This window comes from Colobus angolensis, unplaced genomic scaffold (assembly GCF_000951035.1).
Source record: "Colobus angolensis palliatus isolate OR3802 unplaced genomic scaffold, Cang.pa_1.0 Scaffold51, whole genome shotgun sequence".
NCBI lineage: Eukaryota > Metazoa > Chordata > Mammalia > Primates > Cercopithecidae > Colobus > Colobus angolensis.
In genome coordinates, this window is record NW_012118599.1 from 908180 (window position 1) to 927673 (window position 19494).

Here is a 19494-nt window from a genome sequence, read left to right on the forward strand (position 1 = left end):
AATGAATTTAAAAAATAGTAGTTCTCATGTTCTTTTGCTGGCCCCCAAAATAATCTTGACCTGACTGAAGACTATGACTCTAGATTGACTCAAAAGATGGGCAGGCTCATCAAAGTTATATTAGCCATGAAAGGTTTGGAAAGCAGCCTCTGGGAAGTGGAATTATCTTACTATCTTGGATTCTCTTTGACTTTAATCACTTTAAACTCTGATAGGACCAAGAGTGTGACTCCCCCAAATATTTGTTTTATTGAAATTTTCTTTGAGCACTCAGGAGTGTTGACTGTGTTTTGGGAAATGGAAACATTCTGTATATTCAGCAAATTATTATTAATCACAAGCAAGACAATAGGTAGGCTAGAGTAGCTTATGCTACAATAACAATCAAACCCCAAATGCTTGTAGCTTAAAACATCAAAGGTTTATTGCTCATCAAACTACATATTTATCAGCAGCAGTGAGGAGCTTCCCATGTCTTCACAGGGAGACTCAGATTAACATAAATTTCACCATCTAGATCAAGACTAATTATGGTGGCAGGTGTAGAGAGAATCAAACATTGGCTTTTAAATCACTACCATTCATGTTTAATTAACTAGAGCAAATTGTGCAAACCACATGGATTTTAACAGATTAGGTAAGTATGGCTTCCCATATGCCAGACAGTGGAGAGGAATCTGGATATTGGTAAATAGTAGTTGTACCAAGAAAAAAATAGGAATGAGTTATGGATGAATTGTTTCCTCAAAGAGGTTGGAGTCTGGTAAATGATATAACACAAAGTAACTGTATTTCAAGATAGTTAATGTTAAGTGCCAAAGAAGAAAGTCAAATAAAATTCTCTAGGAGTTTAAAGGAAAGTTAAAAATTGGAAAGACTTCATGAGAGAAAGTGTAAAGAAAAGGTTAATCATAGCTATACAATGTAGGGACTGTTTTTATAAAATTTAAGAAATCTCTAAGAAAGATTGCCTTGTTCTTTATTTATTTTTATTATTTTGGTATTACCAATAAGACTGTAAGAAACATCTCTGAATATATTTCTCAGTAGTTTTTCATGAGTTTATCAACAGGAAAAATTCTCAGAAGTGAAACTGATTATTGGATCAAAGTGTTAATTTCATAGTTAAACTTTGATTTAAATTGCTTATTGAGTTCCCAGAAAGTTGATTCTCTTTCAACAAGTGTATGAAAATATCCTTCCTCACATTCTTATCAGCACTGCTTTTTTTTTAAATTCTATTTTTCACCAGTATAATTTAGAGATGATACTGATTTGATTTTCATTGCTTTATTAGTGAGTTGGGTAAGGTATCTTGACCTGCACTTTGGGGACATTGTGTTACTTCTCTTTAATTTTCTGATTTTCTCATATCTTTTATTTTTCTACTGGGCTGTGATCCTTTTAAAAATTGATTTTTATATGCATTTCTTAAGTTGTTGTTTGTGTGTGTGAAAATATCTTTTCTGGGTTGTATTATGTGTTTTGACTTGGTTTTTGAAATTTTAACCATAGAGAAAATTTTCATTTTCATGTAAAGTAGTTTTTTCTTCTTTTTTTCCTCCTATCTTTGTATATAAATAGAAAGATTGCACATTCTAGCATGTTGATTATAATTACTGATTATTTTATTTTTGTAATTTTATTATTTTATTTTTAACCGTGAAATTTTTGGTTTTTGGAGTAAAGTCAGATGAGCATTTGTATTAGTCTGTTTCCACACTGCTAATAAAGACATACCTGAGACTGGACAATTTACAAAAGAAAGAGGTTTAATGGACTTAAAGTTCCATGTGACTGGGGAGGCCTCACAGTCATGGTGGAAGGAAAGGAGGAGCAAGTCACGTCTTACATGGATGGCAGCAGGCAAAGAGAAAGAGTTTATGCAGGGAAACTCCTGTTTTTTAAATGATCAGATCACATAAGACTTATTCACTATCACGAGAACAGTGCAGAAAAGACCCACCCTGTGATTCAATTACCTCCTGCTGGGTTCCTCCCACAATAAGTGGGAATTATGGAAGTTACAATTCAATATGAGATTTGGGTGGGGACATAGCCAAACCATATCATTCCACTCCTGTTCCCTCCCAAATCTTATGTCTTCACATTTCAAAACCAATCATGCCTTCCCAACAGTACCCCAAAGTCTTAACTCATTTCAGCATTAACTCAAAAGTCCATAGTCCAAAGTCTCATTTGAGACAAGGCAAGTCCTTTCCACCTATGAGCCAGTAAAATCAAAAACAAGTTAGTTACTTCCTAGATAAAATAGGAGTACAGGCATTGGATAAATACTCCTATACCAAATGGGAGAAATTGACCAAAATGGAGGGGCTAAAGGCCCTATGCAAGTCTGAAATTCAGTGGTGCAGTCATATCTTAAAGCTCCAAAATGCTCTCCTTTGACTCCATGTCTTACATCCAGGTCACGCTGATGCAAGAAGTGGGTTCCCATGGTCTCAGGCAGCTCTGCCTCTGTAGCTTTGCAGGGTACAGCCTCCCCACCAATTGCTTTCACAGGCTGGCATTGAGTATCTGTGGCTTTTCCAGGTGTGTGGTGCAAGCCATCGGTAGATATACCATTGTGGGATTTGGAGGATGGTGACCTTCTTCTCACAGCTCCACTAGGCAGTGCCCTAGTAGGGACTCTGTATGGGGGCTCCAACCCCACATTTCCCTTCCTCACTGCCCAAGCAGAGGTTTTCCATCAGGACCCTGCCTCTGCAGCAAACTTCTGCATGGGCATCCAGGCGTTTCCATACATCCTCTGAAGTCTAGGTGGAGGTTCCCAAACCTCAATTCTTGACTTCTGTGCATCTGCAGTGTCAACACCATGTGGAAGCTGCCAAGGCTTGGAGCCTGCACCCTCTGAAGCAATGGCTCATGCCGTACCTTGGTCCCTTTTAGCCGTGGCTGCAGTGGCTGGAACGCAGGGCACCAAGTCCCTAGGCTGCACAGAGCAAGGGGGCCCTGACCCTGGCCCATGAAACCATTTTTTCCTCATAGGCCTCCAGGCCTGTGATGGGAGGGGCTGCCATGAAGACCTCCGACATGACCTGAAGACATTTTTGCCATTTTCTTGGAGATTAACATTCAGCTGCTTGTTACTTATGCAATTCCTGCAGCCAGCTTAAATTTCTCCTCAGAAAATGAAATTTTCTTTCTATCACATTATCAGGCTGCAAATTTTCCAAATTTTATACTCTACTTCATTTATAAAACTGAATACCTTTAACAGCACCCAAGTTACCTCTTGAATGCCTAGCTCCCTAGAAATTTCTTCTGCCAGATACCCTAAATAATCTCTCTCAAATTCAAAATTCCACGAATTTTTAGGGCAGGGGAATAATGCCACCAGCCTCTTTGCTAAAACATAACAAGAGTTGCTTTTACTCCAGTTCCCAACAAGTTTCTCATCTCCATCTGAGATCACCTGAACCTGGGTTTCATTGTCTTATGTCATTGTCAGCATTTTGGTCAAAGCCATTCAACAAGTCTCTAGGGAGTTCAAAACTTTCTCACATTTTCCTGTGTTCTTCTGAGTCTTCCAAACTGTTCCAACCTCTGCTGGTTACCCAATTCCAAAGTTGCTTCCACTTTTTTGGGTATCTTTTCAACAACACCCCACTCTACTGGTACCAATTAATGGATTAGTTCATTTTCACACTGCTGGTAAAGACATAACTGAGACTGGGCAATTTACAAAAGAAAGAGGTTTAATGGACCTACAGTTTAATGTGACTGGGGAGGCCTCACAATCATGGTGGGGGCAAAGGAGGAGCAAGTCAAGTCTTACATGGATGGCAGCAGGCAAAGAGACAGATTGTGGAGAGAAACTCCCATTTTTAAAACCATCAGATCTTGTGAGACATTCACTATTATGAGAGCAGCACGAGAAAGATGCGCCTCCATGATTCAGTTACCTCCCACTGGGTTCCTCCCACGACAAGTGAGAATTGTGGGAGGTACAATTCAAGATGAGATTTGGGTGGGGACACAGCCAAAACCATATCAGCACTCTTATTTTATAAAATCATTTTCCTAAATAAATAGCCAGTTGCCATAGTATTCATGGAATACCACTTTTTTCTACATTTATTTCCATTAAATTTCCATTTTCATTTGGGCCTGGTGTTTTGGCTTTTCATTCTATTCCATTGACCTGTCTACATCTTCTCCGCTGCAGAATTGTTTTAATTATTGTCACTTCATGATCTGACTTAATATTGGCAGGGCTAATCCCTCCTCATTATTCTTTATAATCAAAATTTTCCTGGCTATTTTTGAATACTTATTTTTCCAGATAAAGCTCAGCATCTTTCCTTCAGTTTTTTAGAAATTGCTATTCACATTTCAATTAGGATTCCTTTGCACATATGGATTAGTTTTAGAAGCACTGACAACTCTCCAATTGCTATTCAAGATTATGGCTTACTTTTCTTTTTACTTCAATCTTGAGTTTTTTGATATTAGTCCTGAGCATTACCCAATTTTATTTTAACCTAAATTTTTTTATCTCTTTTTCATTTTTGTTATAAATGGAGCCCTTTAAAAATATTTTTCATATTGGCTATATTATATATATAAAAAGCTATTTATTTTTTATATTTTTAAAGCACTGAGTGAATTCATTTCTCTTACTCATTTAGGTTATGAGATCTATTGACACATTAGAGGTGTAATCTTAAAAATAATTTTTCTTCCTTTTATTTTTAGCCTTATTTCTATATTTGTCTAAATTTGTTGGTAGTCCGGAAAAACTATTAAAAATAGTGCAAATACAGGGTAACTTTGTTTTCGTTTTAAATCTCAAACAGGCAGAGTCTCTTTTAGTTCAGGTTGGTGGTTCCTTTGGTATTATATAATAACTCTCTCAACAGCATATAGTATATGTATATGAGTGTATTTGCAATTTTATGTTTTTGACTTTTGATTCCAGCCAATAGCAGCATTCACAGTCTTGTTTCGATCACATCTCCTTCTCTACACTTAATAATAGGTAACCTAAATTAATCAGGCATCCACTACACCCTTTGTTTACTTTTCATGAGCCACACTGTCCGGCTTGACAGAATTTATTGAACCTCCCCTTAATGGACTCAGAGATTTTAAGGGTGGCGTTAATAGCCATATCTTTGATTTCATCCCTCCCAGGGGCTGAGTTTTTACTGGACTTTTATTTTTTAAAAGTATTCCCCATTACATTAGAGATGAGAAAAACAATTGTGTCTCCCAATCCCAGTGTCTTTACACTTGGTCGATTTCTTTTAATTACTACTTGCAACCTGGCCAATTATTTTCTGAGCTCATATTTTTAAAAAATATTACCTTGTCAAATACTGCCAGTAATAGTCAATTCATAATATATATTTACATTCTGTTTTCTCAGTTCTTTACCTCTAGCTGTAAGTTCATTTGATACATTATTTGCCTGTGTAAGTTATTACAAGCCAGGCTTTTAATCAATTATTTCACCACTATTTTACATAAGACATTATTTTTTCAACCGTCAATAATTGCTTTTCATTGGTCACTACCTGTCCCCAAAGCCAATGACATATATACATTTTAATGTTGTTGTTTTGGCAGTCTCTTACTTTTAATATTCCAACTGTACTAATTAACTTAGGCTAAGCTGCATTATAGTAACAGATGACTCAGTGGCTCAGAGGCCAACATGGGAGACATTTATCTTTTATGTTATATGCCCATCCTGGATAGGCTTTGGCCCAACTTTATCTCTTCTTTGCTATCCATTGCTATTAAACCTTATAAATAACTTGATTGAGTATAATGTGTTTGAGCCATACTTTTTTGTGTTCCATATTTTGTACATATTGTTTCAATATTCCCCAACAGTTTTGCTGACAACTTGCTGCTGCTTGCTCTCTCTCTCCTTCTTTCTTTCTCTCTCACACTAATTTATGTTAACATGGATACTATACTTTTTACTATACTTAAAAGCTTTCCTTCTGCACGTAAGAGTAGCTTTGTCCAGACCTTGTATTTTTTCTGTCCCAACGTGAGTGGATGTTCCTAGTCTTCCTACTTCATCTGAGATCTGTTTGCCATCTCCAGTAAAGGAAAGTTTGGATAGTATGTCTTTTATAACTTGTAGCCAGAGAATGGAAGTCATAGCTTGGACTTTGTTCAGCTTTAATAGGGAATCCCAGCTTACCTCTTTCTCCTGTAGTTTTATTAAGCATTCGTTACCCAGCTGAATTCCATCTTATTGATAGTATATCTTAGTCTAGCTCGGCCTTTAACTGGTTATCTCAATTTAGAGTTTTCTAAATAGTCAACTCAGATTATTCTCTTAACTTCAGTCCTCTTTCTATCTCTCAGAACTCTGCCCGCTCCTTCTGCTCCAAGCAGAAGGGAAAAATATATATATAATATACACATATAAAATTTGGAATTTTAATTTCAAATTTTAGATTATAAATATATAATTTGAAATTATACATATATATGTTTTATATATATATACACACACACACACACACACACACACACCCTTTGAATGACACACACACACACACACACTTTGAATATATATTTATTCAAAAGGTAGTTTGGGTTAGGTTCTTGTATTAGGAGTTCATATGGTAGGGGAAAGAACATCCAGTTTTCTTGTGTTGTTTGGTCTTCCCCTAAAATTTATTTATTTTTTCTTTTGTCCTGTTTGGGTAAATTGTTGAATTTGGGGAATAGTTAGTTCTAGGGTGTTATAGGCTTTTATTGGGTCTTTTCTCTCCCTACCTCTCTCTCAGTCTTTCTGTCTCTCTCTCTCTCACATACACACACACATGACAGAGGAAGCTGTTATTCTTGAGAAAGGCATTTAGTATAAGCTAAAAAATATGGTTCCTTTTAGACTGGAAACATAGTTATTCTTTGTATTTGTTAGGTGGATGGCAAAGATCTGTAACAGATAGACCAAATGCAGTAGTTTAAATGAGAAAGAAGTTTATTTTTCTCGTGTAATTGCTTGTCTACAAACTCATTCGGGGACTTGTGTTTTTCCCTCTTGTTGCTGTAGTCTCTCTGAGTGTTGCTCTCGTTTATAAAGTCAAGGTTGTATCACCAGTCACTATATTATGTGCATTCTAGGATACTGGAAAGCTGAATCCTAAAATTAGAAGAGATCTGATTTATATAACAAAGGCCCCCTTTTGGCCAGTACACACACACTCATATGTACACATATGTACAGATACTCCACAGGTTCAGGAAATGATAATATCAATGTTTCTAAAATGGAGGTGAAAGCAGAGTTAAAAATGCAAACATGACTGAATGTGCATTTAAGAACAGTTAAATCCCACTATCCCGTCCTCAACTCTGTGTAGCTCAGTGAATCTCTCTTCCACTGTAGCAGAAACACAAAAGTTTATTTTCTGGAGAAGAGAAAGCTGAAGGTCTCTAGCCTGGGGATAAGAGGGAGAGTTATACTAAAATTAAAACAATGGGAGTAGGCTGAGCATGGTGGCTCACGCCTGTAATCCTAGCACTTTGGGAGGCCGAGGCAGGTAGATCACCTGAGGTCAGCAGTTGGAGACCAGCCTTGCCAACATGGTGAAACCCTGTCTCTACTAGAAATATGAAAATTAGCCAGGCATTGTGGTGGGTACCTGTAATCCCAGCTACTCAGGAGGCTGAGGCAGGAGAATCACTTGAACCTGGGGGGCAGAGGTTGCAGTGAGCCGAGATCACACCACTTCACTCCAGACTGAGTGAAGGAGCAAAACTCCATCTCAAAAAACAATACAAAACAAAACTAAAACAATGGGAGTTGGCGATAGTTACTCATGTGGCAACCTCCTTCTCCTCTTCCTCTATCTGGCCTCCGGAATGCTGTCAGCCAGTCCTATAAACTAGAGACATAGAAGATCCTCCTATGGGAAATCTACTGACATCTAGAACAGCATCCAATGAAATGACACAACCAGGCCACATTATAGTGAAGTTCAGAGTAATTGAACTCTACCCACTGAGAGATTCTCCTGTCAACCTCCATATGAGCTGACAATAAAGAATCACCAAATATCACAGGAACGTTAAAGATCAACAAACAAAAGTCTTGGAAGAAATTGATGCAAGACAGTGAGAGGAAGACTTGAAAAAACCCTGTCATTAATGCTCTCAGGGAGGCAGAACCGCTGCTAGACCCTGCTTCAGCTGTGTTCCTCAGTGTTGAGTGAGGAGTTTTCAGAACCTGAAGAACACATTCCATCACACCATTGAGCTTTAACCAAAACCAAACAAACAAAATCATATTCTAGATATTAGATTCTGGCAGTCCCTGAACAATCTAGCCCAATGCCATTTCCAGGATTTGCTGTCCCCTTTCCTGCTTTTGTCTTCCTAAAGACCTTCCAGCACAATCGTATGTCTATTCCTATGCTTACAGGTGGCTGACAGGAGCCTGTTTATGTGATGTATGGATGGGGATGGAGCTTGGAAGTGTAGTCCGAGATGTCCACGTGTATGGGCATTAGTTCTCTATAGATGAAAAGACTTACAGAGTGCCTAGCATAATGGATGGTTATAGACCACACCAGTGTATAATAGTATAATACTTCAAGACACTGGAAACAAGAGGAAGATCTGCAAGCTTCTTCAGGGAAAAAACTGCACCAGTCCTATCACCCCTACCCTCCCACTCCTGGCCCCAAAAAACACACAAGAAACAAAAGGCTACATACAAATGATCAGGAATCAGAAAGGCTTCACACATCTCATTAGTGACATTGAACTCAAGAACTGAATGAAGCAGAGCCTTCAAAAGTCTGATTTAAAAATTTGAAATTATAATCAATTATATAAATGAATAGAATAAGGACATTTTCAGAGATTTAAGGTATCAGAAAGTAATCTCCTATGTATTCCTTCTCAAGAAACCATTGGATAGTATATTCCTCTAAACAAGATAATGAACTCAGAGACAAAGAACATCAAATTCATACTGAAATGAGACAGGTCTAGGAGATATTTATTAAAGAAAATGAAATTTTCAATGCAAATGAATACAATCAGAAGTGATTGTTGGAAAGTTGGAAAGATTTTGGAGTTCAATATAACAATAAGTTTATAGGAAACTAAACAATTAAAATGGCAATATTTGACTCCAAGAACACTTGGGCAAGAAAAGGCAAGGAATATTTATAGCTTATCTGCAAATCTTAACAAAATAAACCCTGACTACTGATTTAACCAAAGCTGTAATTGAGGGTTAAGGGGATTTGTGTCTGTTAGAAGTGGAGATGGGGAGGAGGTGTTGGGTGCTATGGGAGATTAATCCTCTGTGTTCATGGTGGGAAGTCAGTAGATAATGCAGAAAATGGAAAATGTAGCTATAACCATATGGTTTGGTGATTTGAACTCAAAGAGATGAGGAACTTTGGAATAAAAAATGTTGCCTTTGGAGGGTTCTGTGAGCCTTGAATAAATATATCACTCTTTAAATCATGTGAATGAATAACTTTTATAAAAATTACATCAGTCACAGATGATATAATCTTTAATATGTCTACCAGACAAGCTAGGAGTATAATTAATTGCTTGTGTGTAATATCTTAATTTGTCTAGATAAAAGTGAATCTGACCCAAATTTTGCCATGAAAGTCATTGGTTCTTTATTTACTGTGTCTTCACAATAAAGGTTTTGAAACTAAAGCAATACCATCCAACATATCCCGCTGAACTAAATACTAAACCTATATCTACTAAATATCAAGTTGTTATGACTTTTCTTCATCTTTTCTCTTTTGGAGAAAACTTAGGGCCTTCATGTTTATAGACACATATGAACAGATACCTTCTGTGAGTAATTAGAAAGATAAGCAATTTTTAAAAATTCCACAGAGTCCTAGTCTGTGTTGAGACTTTATGTTTAGGATCTTTCATTACTGAGCTGGATAGGACCTTAGAGGTTAACTGTTTCCTGAGTGTATTGGGTCTAGATCATTTCAATTAATTAATGTGTCTTTCCCCTGTAAAAGCCTAAGACATTTTCAGAATAGATGGTGGCTAACTAAGGGTGGAGTCAGGGTTGCTAGTGAGATTTTCTTAACTCCAAAATACTTTTCTTCTCTGATTATAAATGAAACCCTGAAAAGTGAGGATAATTTTTCATAGAGATAGGATTTAATGCTGATATGAATTTAACTGTTTGCAGATATATCTGAAGTGGATTTTGACAAGGGTGAGGTTGAAGAATATGTGATGATATTGTTTAGGCTGGAATGGTTTTTCTTTAATTAATTTCAATTTTATTTTCAGGGTGATCGTGGACTTCCTGGTTTTCCTGGGCTTCATGGCGTGCCAGGATCAAAGGTTGAAGAAATCTGTTTCTTTTAAATATAGCAATGCCATTTTAAAAATTCAAATTTGAAGTACCTTTATATTACAAATGTGTTATAAATAAATACTCATGTATAATTAAAGATAAAGTAAACAATGGGCTAAGATTAATATTAGTTTATACAAAACTTTACAAAATTCTCTTTAAAGTCTCGTTATAAATGTATGATTTTATAGTATTTAAAAATTGATGTTATACTCTATGCAAGTTTTCTTAAATATAAGCCTTAAACTATAAGCCCTGTTATAGCACTAAATGTTATTTTTTAAAATTTTCTTTAGAAAGCCTGGAAATGAGGGCTTTTTAAAGCAAACTTTAAATTTTTTTTTTCTATTTTGTTTTGCTTTTGGCGTATTAAACTCTGTTGCTTATAATCTGTATTTTTTCTTTAAGAGAACAATATTGATATTTCTTTAATATTCGCTATTCGTATTTTGTCTTTTAGGGTGACATGGGTGCCAAAGGAGACAAAGGATCACCTGGATTTTATGGCAAAAAGGGAAGTGTAGATCATACAACAAAGTATTCATATTGAACTTTTAATGTAATGGAAACAGAAAACTTGAATTGCAGTTCTAGCCCAGTGTTAGAGCAGTTAGCTTTGTTCACCCTTCTTAGGGGATTAATTCAGAACAATGAGGGGGAAAAAAGAAGAACTGGTGACTGCAGACTGTTATGTATGGTATCCTGTAAGACTATGTTGTATTGTTGGTCATTCTGAGCTTTTAAAAGATTTACAGGCTGGGCGCGGTGGCTCACGCATGTAATTCCAGCACTTTGGGAGGCTGAGGCGGGTGGATCATGAAGTCAGCAGTTTGAGACCAGCCTGGCCAACATGGTGAAACCCCATCTCTACTAAAAATACAAAAAGTAACTGGGCATGGTGGCGGGCACCTGTAATCCCAGATGCTCAGGAGGCTGAGGCAGGAGAATCACTTGAACCCGGGAGGCGGAGGTTGCAGTGAGCTGAGATCGCACCACTGCACTCCAGCCTGGGTGACAGAGCAAGACTCTGTCTCAAAAAAAAAAAAAAAAAAAAAAAAGATTTACAGTGAGAGATTCCTTAGGAAGCAGTAGCTGCTTAAAAATGTGTCCACTGAAGGCCGGGCATGGTGGCTCACGCCTGTAATCCCAGCACTTTGGGAGGCCAAGGCAGACAGATCATGAGGTTAGGAGATCGAGACCATCATGACTGACACGGTGAAACCCTGTCTCTACTAAAAATACAAAAAAATTAGCCAGGCGTGGTGGCGGGTGCCTGCAGTCCCAGCTACATGGGAGGCTGAGGCAGGAGAATGGCATGAACCCAGGAGATGGAGGTTGCAGTGAGCTGAGATTGCACCACTGCACTCCAGCCTGGGTGACAGAGTGAGACCCCGTCTCAAAAAAACAAAAACAAACAAAAAAAACATGTCGACTAAAATTTGATGTTATGGGCCTTTCTAGTTCCTCACACTGAGGGAAGAATATTTAAAATACCCATTGCTTTTTAATTTTGCCAAGATGTTATTTCTATGTTTAGATGCTTGTAATGATAATTGTGCATCTATCAACATTTTTAATGTCTTGATATTGTATCCACTGGTTTGGTAAAATAGTACTTTGCAGAGTCAACATGAGTTGTAGTTCCATGAATTTTTACTACATAATGTTGTTAACTTAGTAGCTTTTCTGTTTAAGTTTTGGTTAGAACTTGAAAACATTATTGTAAAGATCGTGTTTTAAGTGTTTGTTTTTGATACAGGGTGCAAAAGGTGAAAAGGGGAATGCTGGCTTCCCTGGCCTCCCTGGACCTGCTGTGAGTTTGATAGAAAAAAGCTCTTAGTATTTTGCTTTACATAAAAACTATCTTATAGTATCTGTCTTTAAAGAGAAAAAGTAGTGCAAAAATATATTAAAGCACATGTGTTTATTTTTTAGGGAGAACCAGGAAGACATGGAAAGGATGGATTAATGGGTAGTCCCGGTTTCAAGGTATTTACAAAAAACAAAGGACAAAACAAAAAGATTTTTGTATCTTGTGAGGAAACATAAGAAAAAATGTACCAATATTAAAATTTTTTAATATGTGGCATTGGGATAAAATTCATGAGCTAAAAGGTTTTTTACATGTAATTTTAAAATGATACTGAATTTCTTTTGACTTTATTGTGGACTCTTAGGTGTCAGAAGTGAAATCATAGGGTATTACAAGGTTGAGCTTCTTCGACAAGCCCTTCAGACTGGTTCATTTGGCAGGTTAGAAGCAGAGGTTCTTGGCTCTGTCTCCCAAAGATGAAGGTTTCAGTGGGCTGGGAAACTGTCTTCTTAACTCTGGCTTCTTTATCAGTTGTGTGGTATGGGCAGGAGAGCACTAGAGTAAGTGGAGGACTGCAAAGTGTCAATAATTCACTATCTAGGAAAAAACTCAAGGGGACATGCCCTTGGGGTGGTCCGTTAGCACCATCATATTCTTACAGTTAGGATTTAGTTGATTAGGACACCTAAGGAGAAGATTTGTATAAGCCATCAGAGCTGAAGAGGCCATTTGGTCAAGCATTGGACGTAGGGATGTTACCTTGTTTTCTAATGGTCTGTTCTTTGAATCCCAGAGTTGCTCAGAAATTCAGTCCAAATTTGCTTGGTCTGTGGGTGTTTTCCAAAGGAAAAATTATTCATTTATTTGCTTCAAGTTCTATGAAGGGTTTTCAAATACCCATGATTCTTCAGAGTATACTTTGAAACAACACTTCCTAAGACAGTAGTAACCTGACTGTAAAATATGGGAACCCATTTTGAAGTCCTTGGTCCCTTCTTGTTAATTATGCTTCAGTGGTTTTGTATTTTCTCACTTATTTAATTGAACAGATTTTATTGATATTTATTAGAAGCTAGACATATAGAGGGGAATAAAGCCATCATGGCATCTCCTCTTACAGAGTTTATAATCTAGACTATGTGAGATAATACAGATTTGTTTTCTTTGCCTACAACCTAAGCATTCATTTTAATTAATTTTTGTCCTCTGTTAGCATAAATTCATATGTCCCAAGAAATGGGACTATTCTTTTTGGGAGACAGGAGAGCTTAGAGAATAGAATGGAGTTGGATTTCCAGCTTGCAATGACTTTCTCTAACTGGTTGTATGTTCTCTGGCAAATATTTTGACAGTTTCTATTTCAAAAATAGAGTAAATGTTACCTATCTAGAATGGTATGAAAGGGACTTGAGTAAGACAAAGCACCCAGCACAGTTCCTGGCAAAGAATAAGTGTCGAATAAGGAATTAGTTCTTTTATTCATTTCCTGATTTGAACACAGCTTTAAGATTCCTTTTTAGTCTTAATCTGAGTAGTATGTGCATTCATGTACCTGCAAATGTAAATATCAGTTCACTGTTTTCCAGCATCTATATTGGTATATAATTGAATACCATAAAATTCACCCATTTAATGTGTAAGATTCAACAGTTTTTGTGTATTTACAGAGTTATGAAACCTTATTAGAGTCCACTTTTAGAACATTTTCATCATCCTAAAATGAAACACCATGCCCATGTAGTGGTCACTCCCCATTTTTTCTGTCTTGTCTGTTTGTAAATTTTTTATAGAAATCATTCACGAATTGGAAAAAAAAAATTTACTTTTTTTCTTTAAATTACTTTATTTTTAAAAACAGTTTTAGGTTTATAGCAGAATTGAATGGAAAGTGCAGTGTATTCCCACACACCCCCTGCCACTTCCCAACCCTGTAGAAGCTCTCCCATGATCAACATCTCCACCAGAGTAGTACATTTGTTACAGTTGACACATCACTATTACCCAAGGTTCATTGTTTATGTTAGAGTTAATTCGTGGTATTGTACACTTGACAAATATATATATTTGACAAAAATAACATTGTAGTATCATAGAGAATAGTTTCACCCCTCTAAAAATCCTGTGAGCTCCACCTTTTGATCCTTTCTTCTCTTTAACCACTCACAACCATTAATCTTTTTACTCTCTCCAGAGTTTTTCCTTTTTCAGGATATCATATAGTTGGAATCATACATTATGTGACCTTTTCAGATTGGTTTCTTGTTCTTAATAATATGCATTTAAAGTTCCCCCATGTCTTTTCATGGTTTGATGGCTACCCTTCCCAGCCTCTGGTAACCATCCTTCTACCCTCTATGCTATAAGTTCAATTGTTTTGATTATTAGTTCCCACAAATACATGAGAATATGTGATGTTTGTCTTTCTGTTTCTGGCTTATTTCACTTAACATAATGATCTCCAGTTTGATCCATGTTGTTGCGAATGACTGGATGTAATTGATTTTTATGCCTGAATGGTACTCAATTGTGTGTATGTGCCATATTTTCTTTATCCATTCATCTGTTGATGGATACTTAGGTGACTTCCAAATCTTAGCCATTATAAGTGCTGCAAGGAACATAGAAGTGCAGATATCCCTTTGATATGCTGATTTCCTTTCTTCTTTTGGGTGCATACCCAGCAGTGGGATTGCTGGATCATATGGTAGCTCCATTTTTAGTTTTAGTTTTTTTTTTTTTAATTGAAATGGAGTTTCGCTCTTGTTGCCCAGGCTGCAGTGCAATGGCATGATCTCAGCTCACTGCAACCTCTGCCTACCGGGTTCAAGCAATTCTCCTGCCTCAGCCTCCCAAGTAGCTGGGATTACAGGCACCTGCCACCATGCCCGGCTAATTTTTTTTTAGTAGAGACAGGGTCTCGTCATGTTGGCAAGGCTGGTCTTGAACTCCTGACCTCAGGAGATCCACCCTCCTTGGCCTCCCGAAGTGCTGGGATTACAGGTGTGAGCCACTGCGCCCAACCCATTTTCAGGTTTTTTGAGGAGTCTTCAAACTGTCCTTCATAGTGGTTGTACTAATTTATATTCCCACCAACAGTGTACAAGGGTTCCCTTTTCTTCACATCCTCCCCACCAGCATTTGTTATTGTTTGCCTTTTGGATAAAAGCCATTTTAATTGGAGTAAGATGATATCTCATTTTAGTTTTGATTTGCACATCTCTGATTATCAATGACAAACATCTTTTCATATGCCTATTTGCCATTTGTGTGTCTTCTTTTGAGTAATGTGTATTCATATATTTTGCCCATCTTTTGATAAGATTATTGGATTTTTTTTCTACTTTTTATATTTTCTGGTTCCTAATCTCTTATCAGATGGGTAGTTTGCAAATATTTTCTCCCATTTCATGGATTATCTCTTAACTTGGTTGATTGTATACTTTGCTGTGCAGAAGCTTTTCAGCATGGTTTGTCCATGTTTACTTGGGTTACCTGTGTTTGTAAGGTATTGCTCAAGAAATCTTTCCTAAGGTCAATGTCCTGGAGATTTTCCCCAATGTTTTTCTGTAGTAGTTTCATAGTTTGAGGTCTTAGATTTAAGTCTTTAGTCAATTTTGATTTGACTTTTGTATATGCCAAGAGATAGGGGCCTAGTTTCATTATTCTGCATAGGAACATCCAGTGTTTCTTGAAGAAACTGTCTTTTCCCTAGTGTATGTTCTTAGAAGTTTTGTCAAAAATGAGTTCGCTGTAGGTGTAGGATAGCTTTGGCTATTCTGGGTCTTTTGTGATTCCATATAAATTATAGGATTGGTTTTTGTATGTTTCTGAAGAATGTCATTGGTATTTTGATAGGAAATTCATTGAATCTGTAAATTGCTTTGGTAGTATGGACATTTAAACAATGTTGATTCTTCAAACCCATGAACATGAATTTTTTTTTTTTGGTGTCCTCTTCAATTTCTTTCATTAGTGTTTTATAATTTTCATTGTAGAGATATTTCAATTCTTTGGTTAATTCTTAGATATTTAATTTTATTTGTGACTATTGTAAATGGGATTACTTTTTAAATTCTTTTCCAGATTGTTCACCATTGGCATGTAGAAATGCTACTGATTTTTGTATGTTGACTTTTATCCTGCAACTTTACCAAATTTGTTTATCAGTTTACTAGTTTGTTGGTGGAGTCTAGGTTTTTCTAAATATAAGATTATATCATCAGCAAACAAGGATAATTTTATTTCTCCCTTTCCAATTTGGATGCCCTTTATAACTTTCTCTTGTCTGAATGCTCTAGCTAGGACTTCCAGTACTATGTTGAATAACAGTGGTGACAGGGGACATAGTGTCGTGTTTCAGATCTTACAGCAAAGGCTTTTATTTTTTTTCCTTATTCAGTATTATACTAGCTGTGGGTTTGTCATAGATGGCCTTTATTATGTTGAGGTATATCCCTTCTATATCTACATGTTTGAGGGTTTTTATCATGAACAGATATTTAATTTTATCAAATGCTTTGTCAGGATCAGTTGAAATGATCATATGGTTATCTTTCATTCTGTTGATATGATATATCATATTGATTGATTTGCATACATTTAACCATTCTTTCATCCCGGTATATCCCTTCTATATCTACATGTTTGAGGGTTTTTATCATGAACAGATATTTAATTTTATCAAATGCTTTGTCAGGATCAGTTGAAATGATCATATGGTTATCTTTCATTCTGTTGATATGATGTATCATATTGATTGATTTGCATACATTTAACCATTCTTTCATCCCAGTGATGAACCCCACTTGGTTGTGATAAATGATATTTCTAATGTATTGTTGAATTTGGTTTGCTAGTATTTTGTTGAAGATTTTTGCATCAGTATTCATCAGAGATACTGGCCTGTAGTTTTGTTTTCTGGTATGTTTTTGTCTGGTTTGGTGTTAGGGTAATACTGGCCTCATAGAAAGAGTTTGGAAGTAGTCCTTCTTCCTCTATTTTTCAGAATAGTTTGAGTAGGATTGGTATTAGTTCTTTAAATGTTTGGTCAAATCCAGCAGCGAAGCCATTAGGTCCCAGGCTTTTCTTTACTGGAAGACTTTTATGACAGCTTGGATCTTATTACTTGTTATTGGTCTTTTCAGGTTTTGGATTTCTTCCTGCTTTAATCTCAGTAGGTTGTGTGTATCTAGGAGTTTGTCCATTTCATGTGTATTTTCCAATTTATTGGCATATAGTTGCTCATAGTAGCCATTAATGATCCTTTGAATTTCTGAGTGTCAGTTGTAATGTCTTCTTTCTCTTTTCTGACTGTATTTTATTTGGGTATCCTTTCTTACTTTCTTGGTTACACTGGCTAAAAATTTGTCAATTTTGTTTGTCTTTTCAAAAAAAAAAAAAGAAAGAAAGAAACAACTTTTTGTTTCACTGATCTTTGTGGATTTGTTTGTTTGTTTGTTTGTTTGTTTGTTTTGTGACAGAGTCTTGCTCTGTCGCCCGGGCTCGAGTGCAGTGGGGCAGTCTTAGCTCTCACTACAAGCTCCGCCTCCTGGGTTCACAGCATTCTCCTGCCTCAGCCTCCGGAGTAGCTGGAGTAGCTGGGACTACAGGTGCCCAACATCTTGCCCGGCTAATTTTTTGTATTTTTAGTAGAGACAGGGTTTCACCGTGTTAGCCAGGATGGTCTCAATCTCCTGACCTCGTGATATGCCCGCCTTGGCCTCCCAAAGTGCTGGGATTACAGGCGTGAGCCGCTGCGCCCGGTCCTGATCTTTGTGTTTTTGAATTTCAATTTCATTGATTTCTGCTCTGATCTTCATTATTTCTTTTCTTCTACTAATTTTGGGTTTGGTTTGCCCTTGCTTTTCTAGTTCTTTAAGATGAATTGTTAGATTGCTTATTTGAAGTTTTTCTCTTTTTTGATGTAGGTACTTACAGCAATAAACCTCCCTCTTACTACTGTTTGTGCCGTATCCCATAGGTTTTGGTATGCTGTGTTTCCATTATTACTTGCTTCAAGAAGTTTTTCAATTTTCTTCTTAATTTCTTCATTGACTCACTGGTCATTCAGGAACATATTGTTTAATTTCCATGTATTCGTATAGTTTCCAAAATTCCTCGTTATTGATTTCTAGCTTTACTATATTATCGTCAGAGAAGATACTTGATATTATTCCATTTTTGGAATGTTTGAAGACTTTTTTTGTGACCTAACCTATGGTCTGTCTTTGAGAATAATCCACATGCTAAGAAAAGAATTTGTATTCTGCAGCTCTTGGATAAAATGTTCTGTAAATATCTATTTGATTTGTTTGGTATGTAGTGCGGATTAAGTCTAATGTTTCTTTGTTCATTTTCCATCTGGAAAATATGTCCAATGCTGAAAATGGAATGACAACGTCTACAGCTATTATTGTATTGGGGTCTATCACTCTTTTTAGCTCTAATAATATTTCCTTTATATATCTGGATGTTCGGGTGTTAGGTGCATTTAAAATTGTTATATCCTCCGCTGAATTAACCCCTTTATCATTGTATAGTGACCCTTTTCTCTTCTTATAGTTTTTGTCTTGAAATATCCATTGTGTCTGATATAGATATAGCTACTCCTGTTCTTTTTTTGGTTTCTATTGGCATGAAGTACCTTTTTCCATCCCTTTATTTTTAGTCTATGTGTGTCTTTATAGGTGAAGTGTGTTTATTGTAGGCAATAGATCAATGGGTCTTGTTTGTTCATCCAGTCAGCCAGTCTATGTCTTTTGATTGGAGAGTTCAGTTCATTTATGTTAGATGTTATTATTTATAAGTAAGGACCTACCCCTGCCATTTTGTTATTTGTTTTCTGGTTGTATTTTGGTCTTCCTTTCCTTCTTTCTTTCATTTCTATTGTCCTCTAGTGAAGATGATTTTCTCTGGTATATATACTTAGTTTCTTGCTTTTTATTTTTTATGTATTCATTGTATGTATTTATGAGGCTTACAGATACTATCTTATAACCCATTATTTTAAACTAATAACAACTTAATGCTATTTGCATAAACAAACAAATAAGCAAAAAGAAAACTAATAAAAATTTGTCTTAACTTTGTCACCCTGCTTTTTAACGTTTTATTGTTTTAATTTATATCTTATTGTACTGATTATGTCTTTTAAAGTTGTTATAGTTATTATTTTTGATTGGTTCATTATTTAGTCTTTCTATTTAGGATAAGAGTAGTTTACACACCACAGTAACAGTGCATAATATTCTGCGTTTTTCTGTGTGCTTATTGTTACCAGTAAGTTTTGTACCTTCGGGTGATTATTTATTACTCATTAATGTTCTTT

The 19494-nt window shown here is 36.3% G+C and overlaps 1 protein-coding gene across 1 annotated transcript in view; it reads left to right on the plus strand.

The window, feature by feature from the left end:
* COL21A1 (collagen, type XXI, alpha 1) overlaps nt 1-19494 on the plus strand; it is a 203013-nt gene that overhangs the window by 124309 nt on the left and 59210 nt on the right. Inside the window, exons 15-18 of the mRNA XM_011960186.1 lie at nt 10288-10341; nt 10815-10874; nt 12114-12167; nt 12290-12343. Of these exons, the coding sequence (XP_011815576.1) occupies nt 10288-10341; nt 10815-10874; nt 12114-12167; nt 12290-12343 (222 nt within the window). The remainder of the gene's footprint in view (nt 1-10287; nt 10342-10814; nt 10875-12113; nt 12168-12289; nt 12344-19494) is intronic.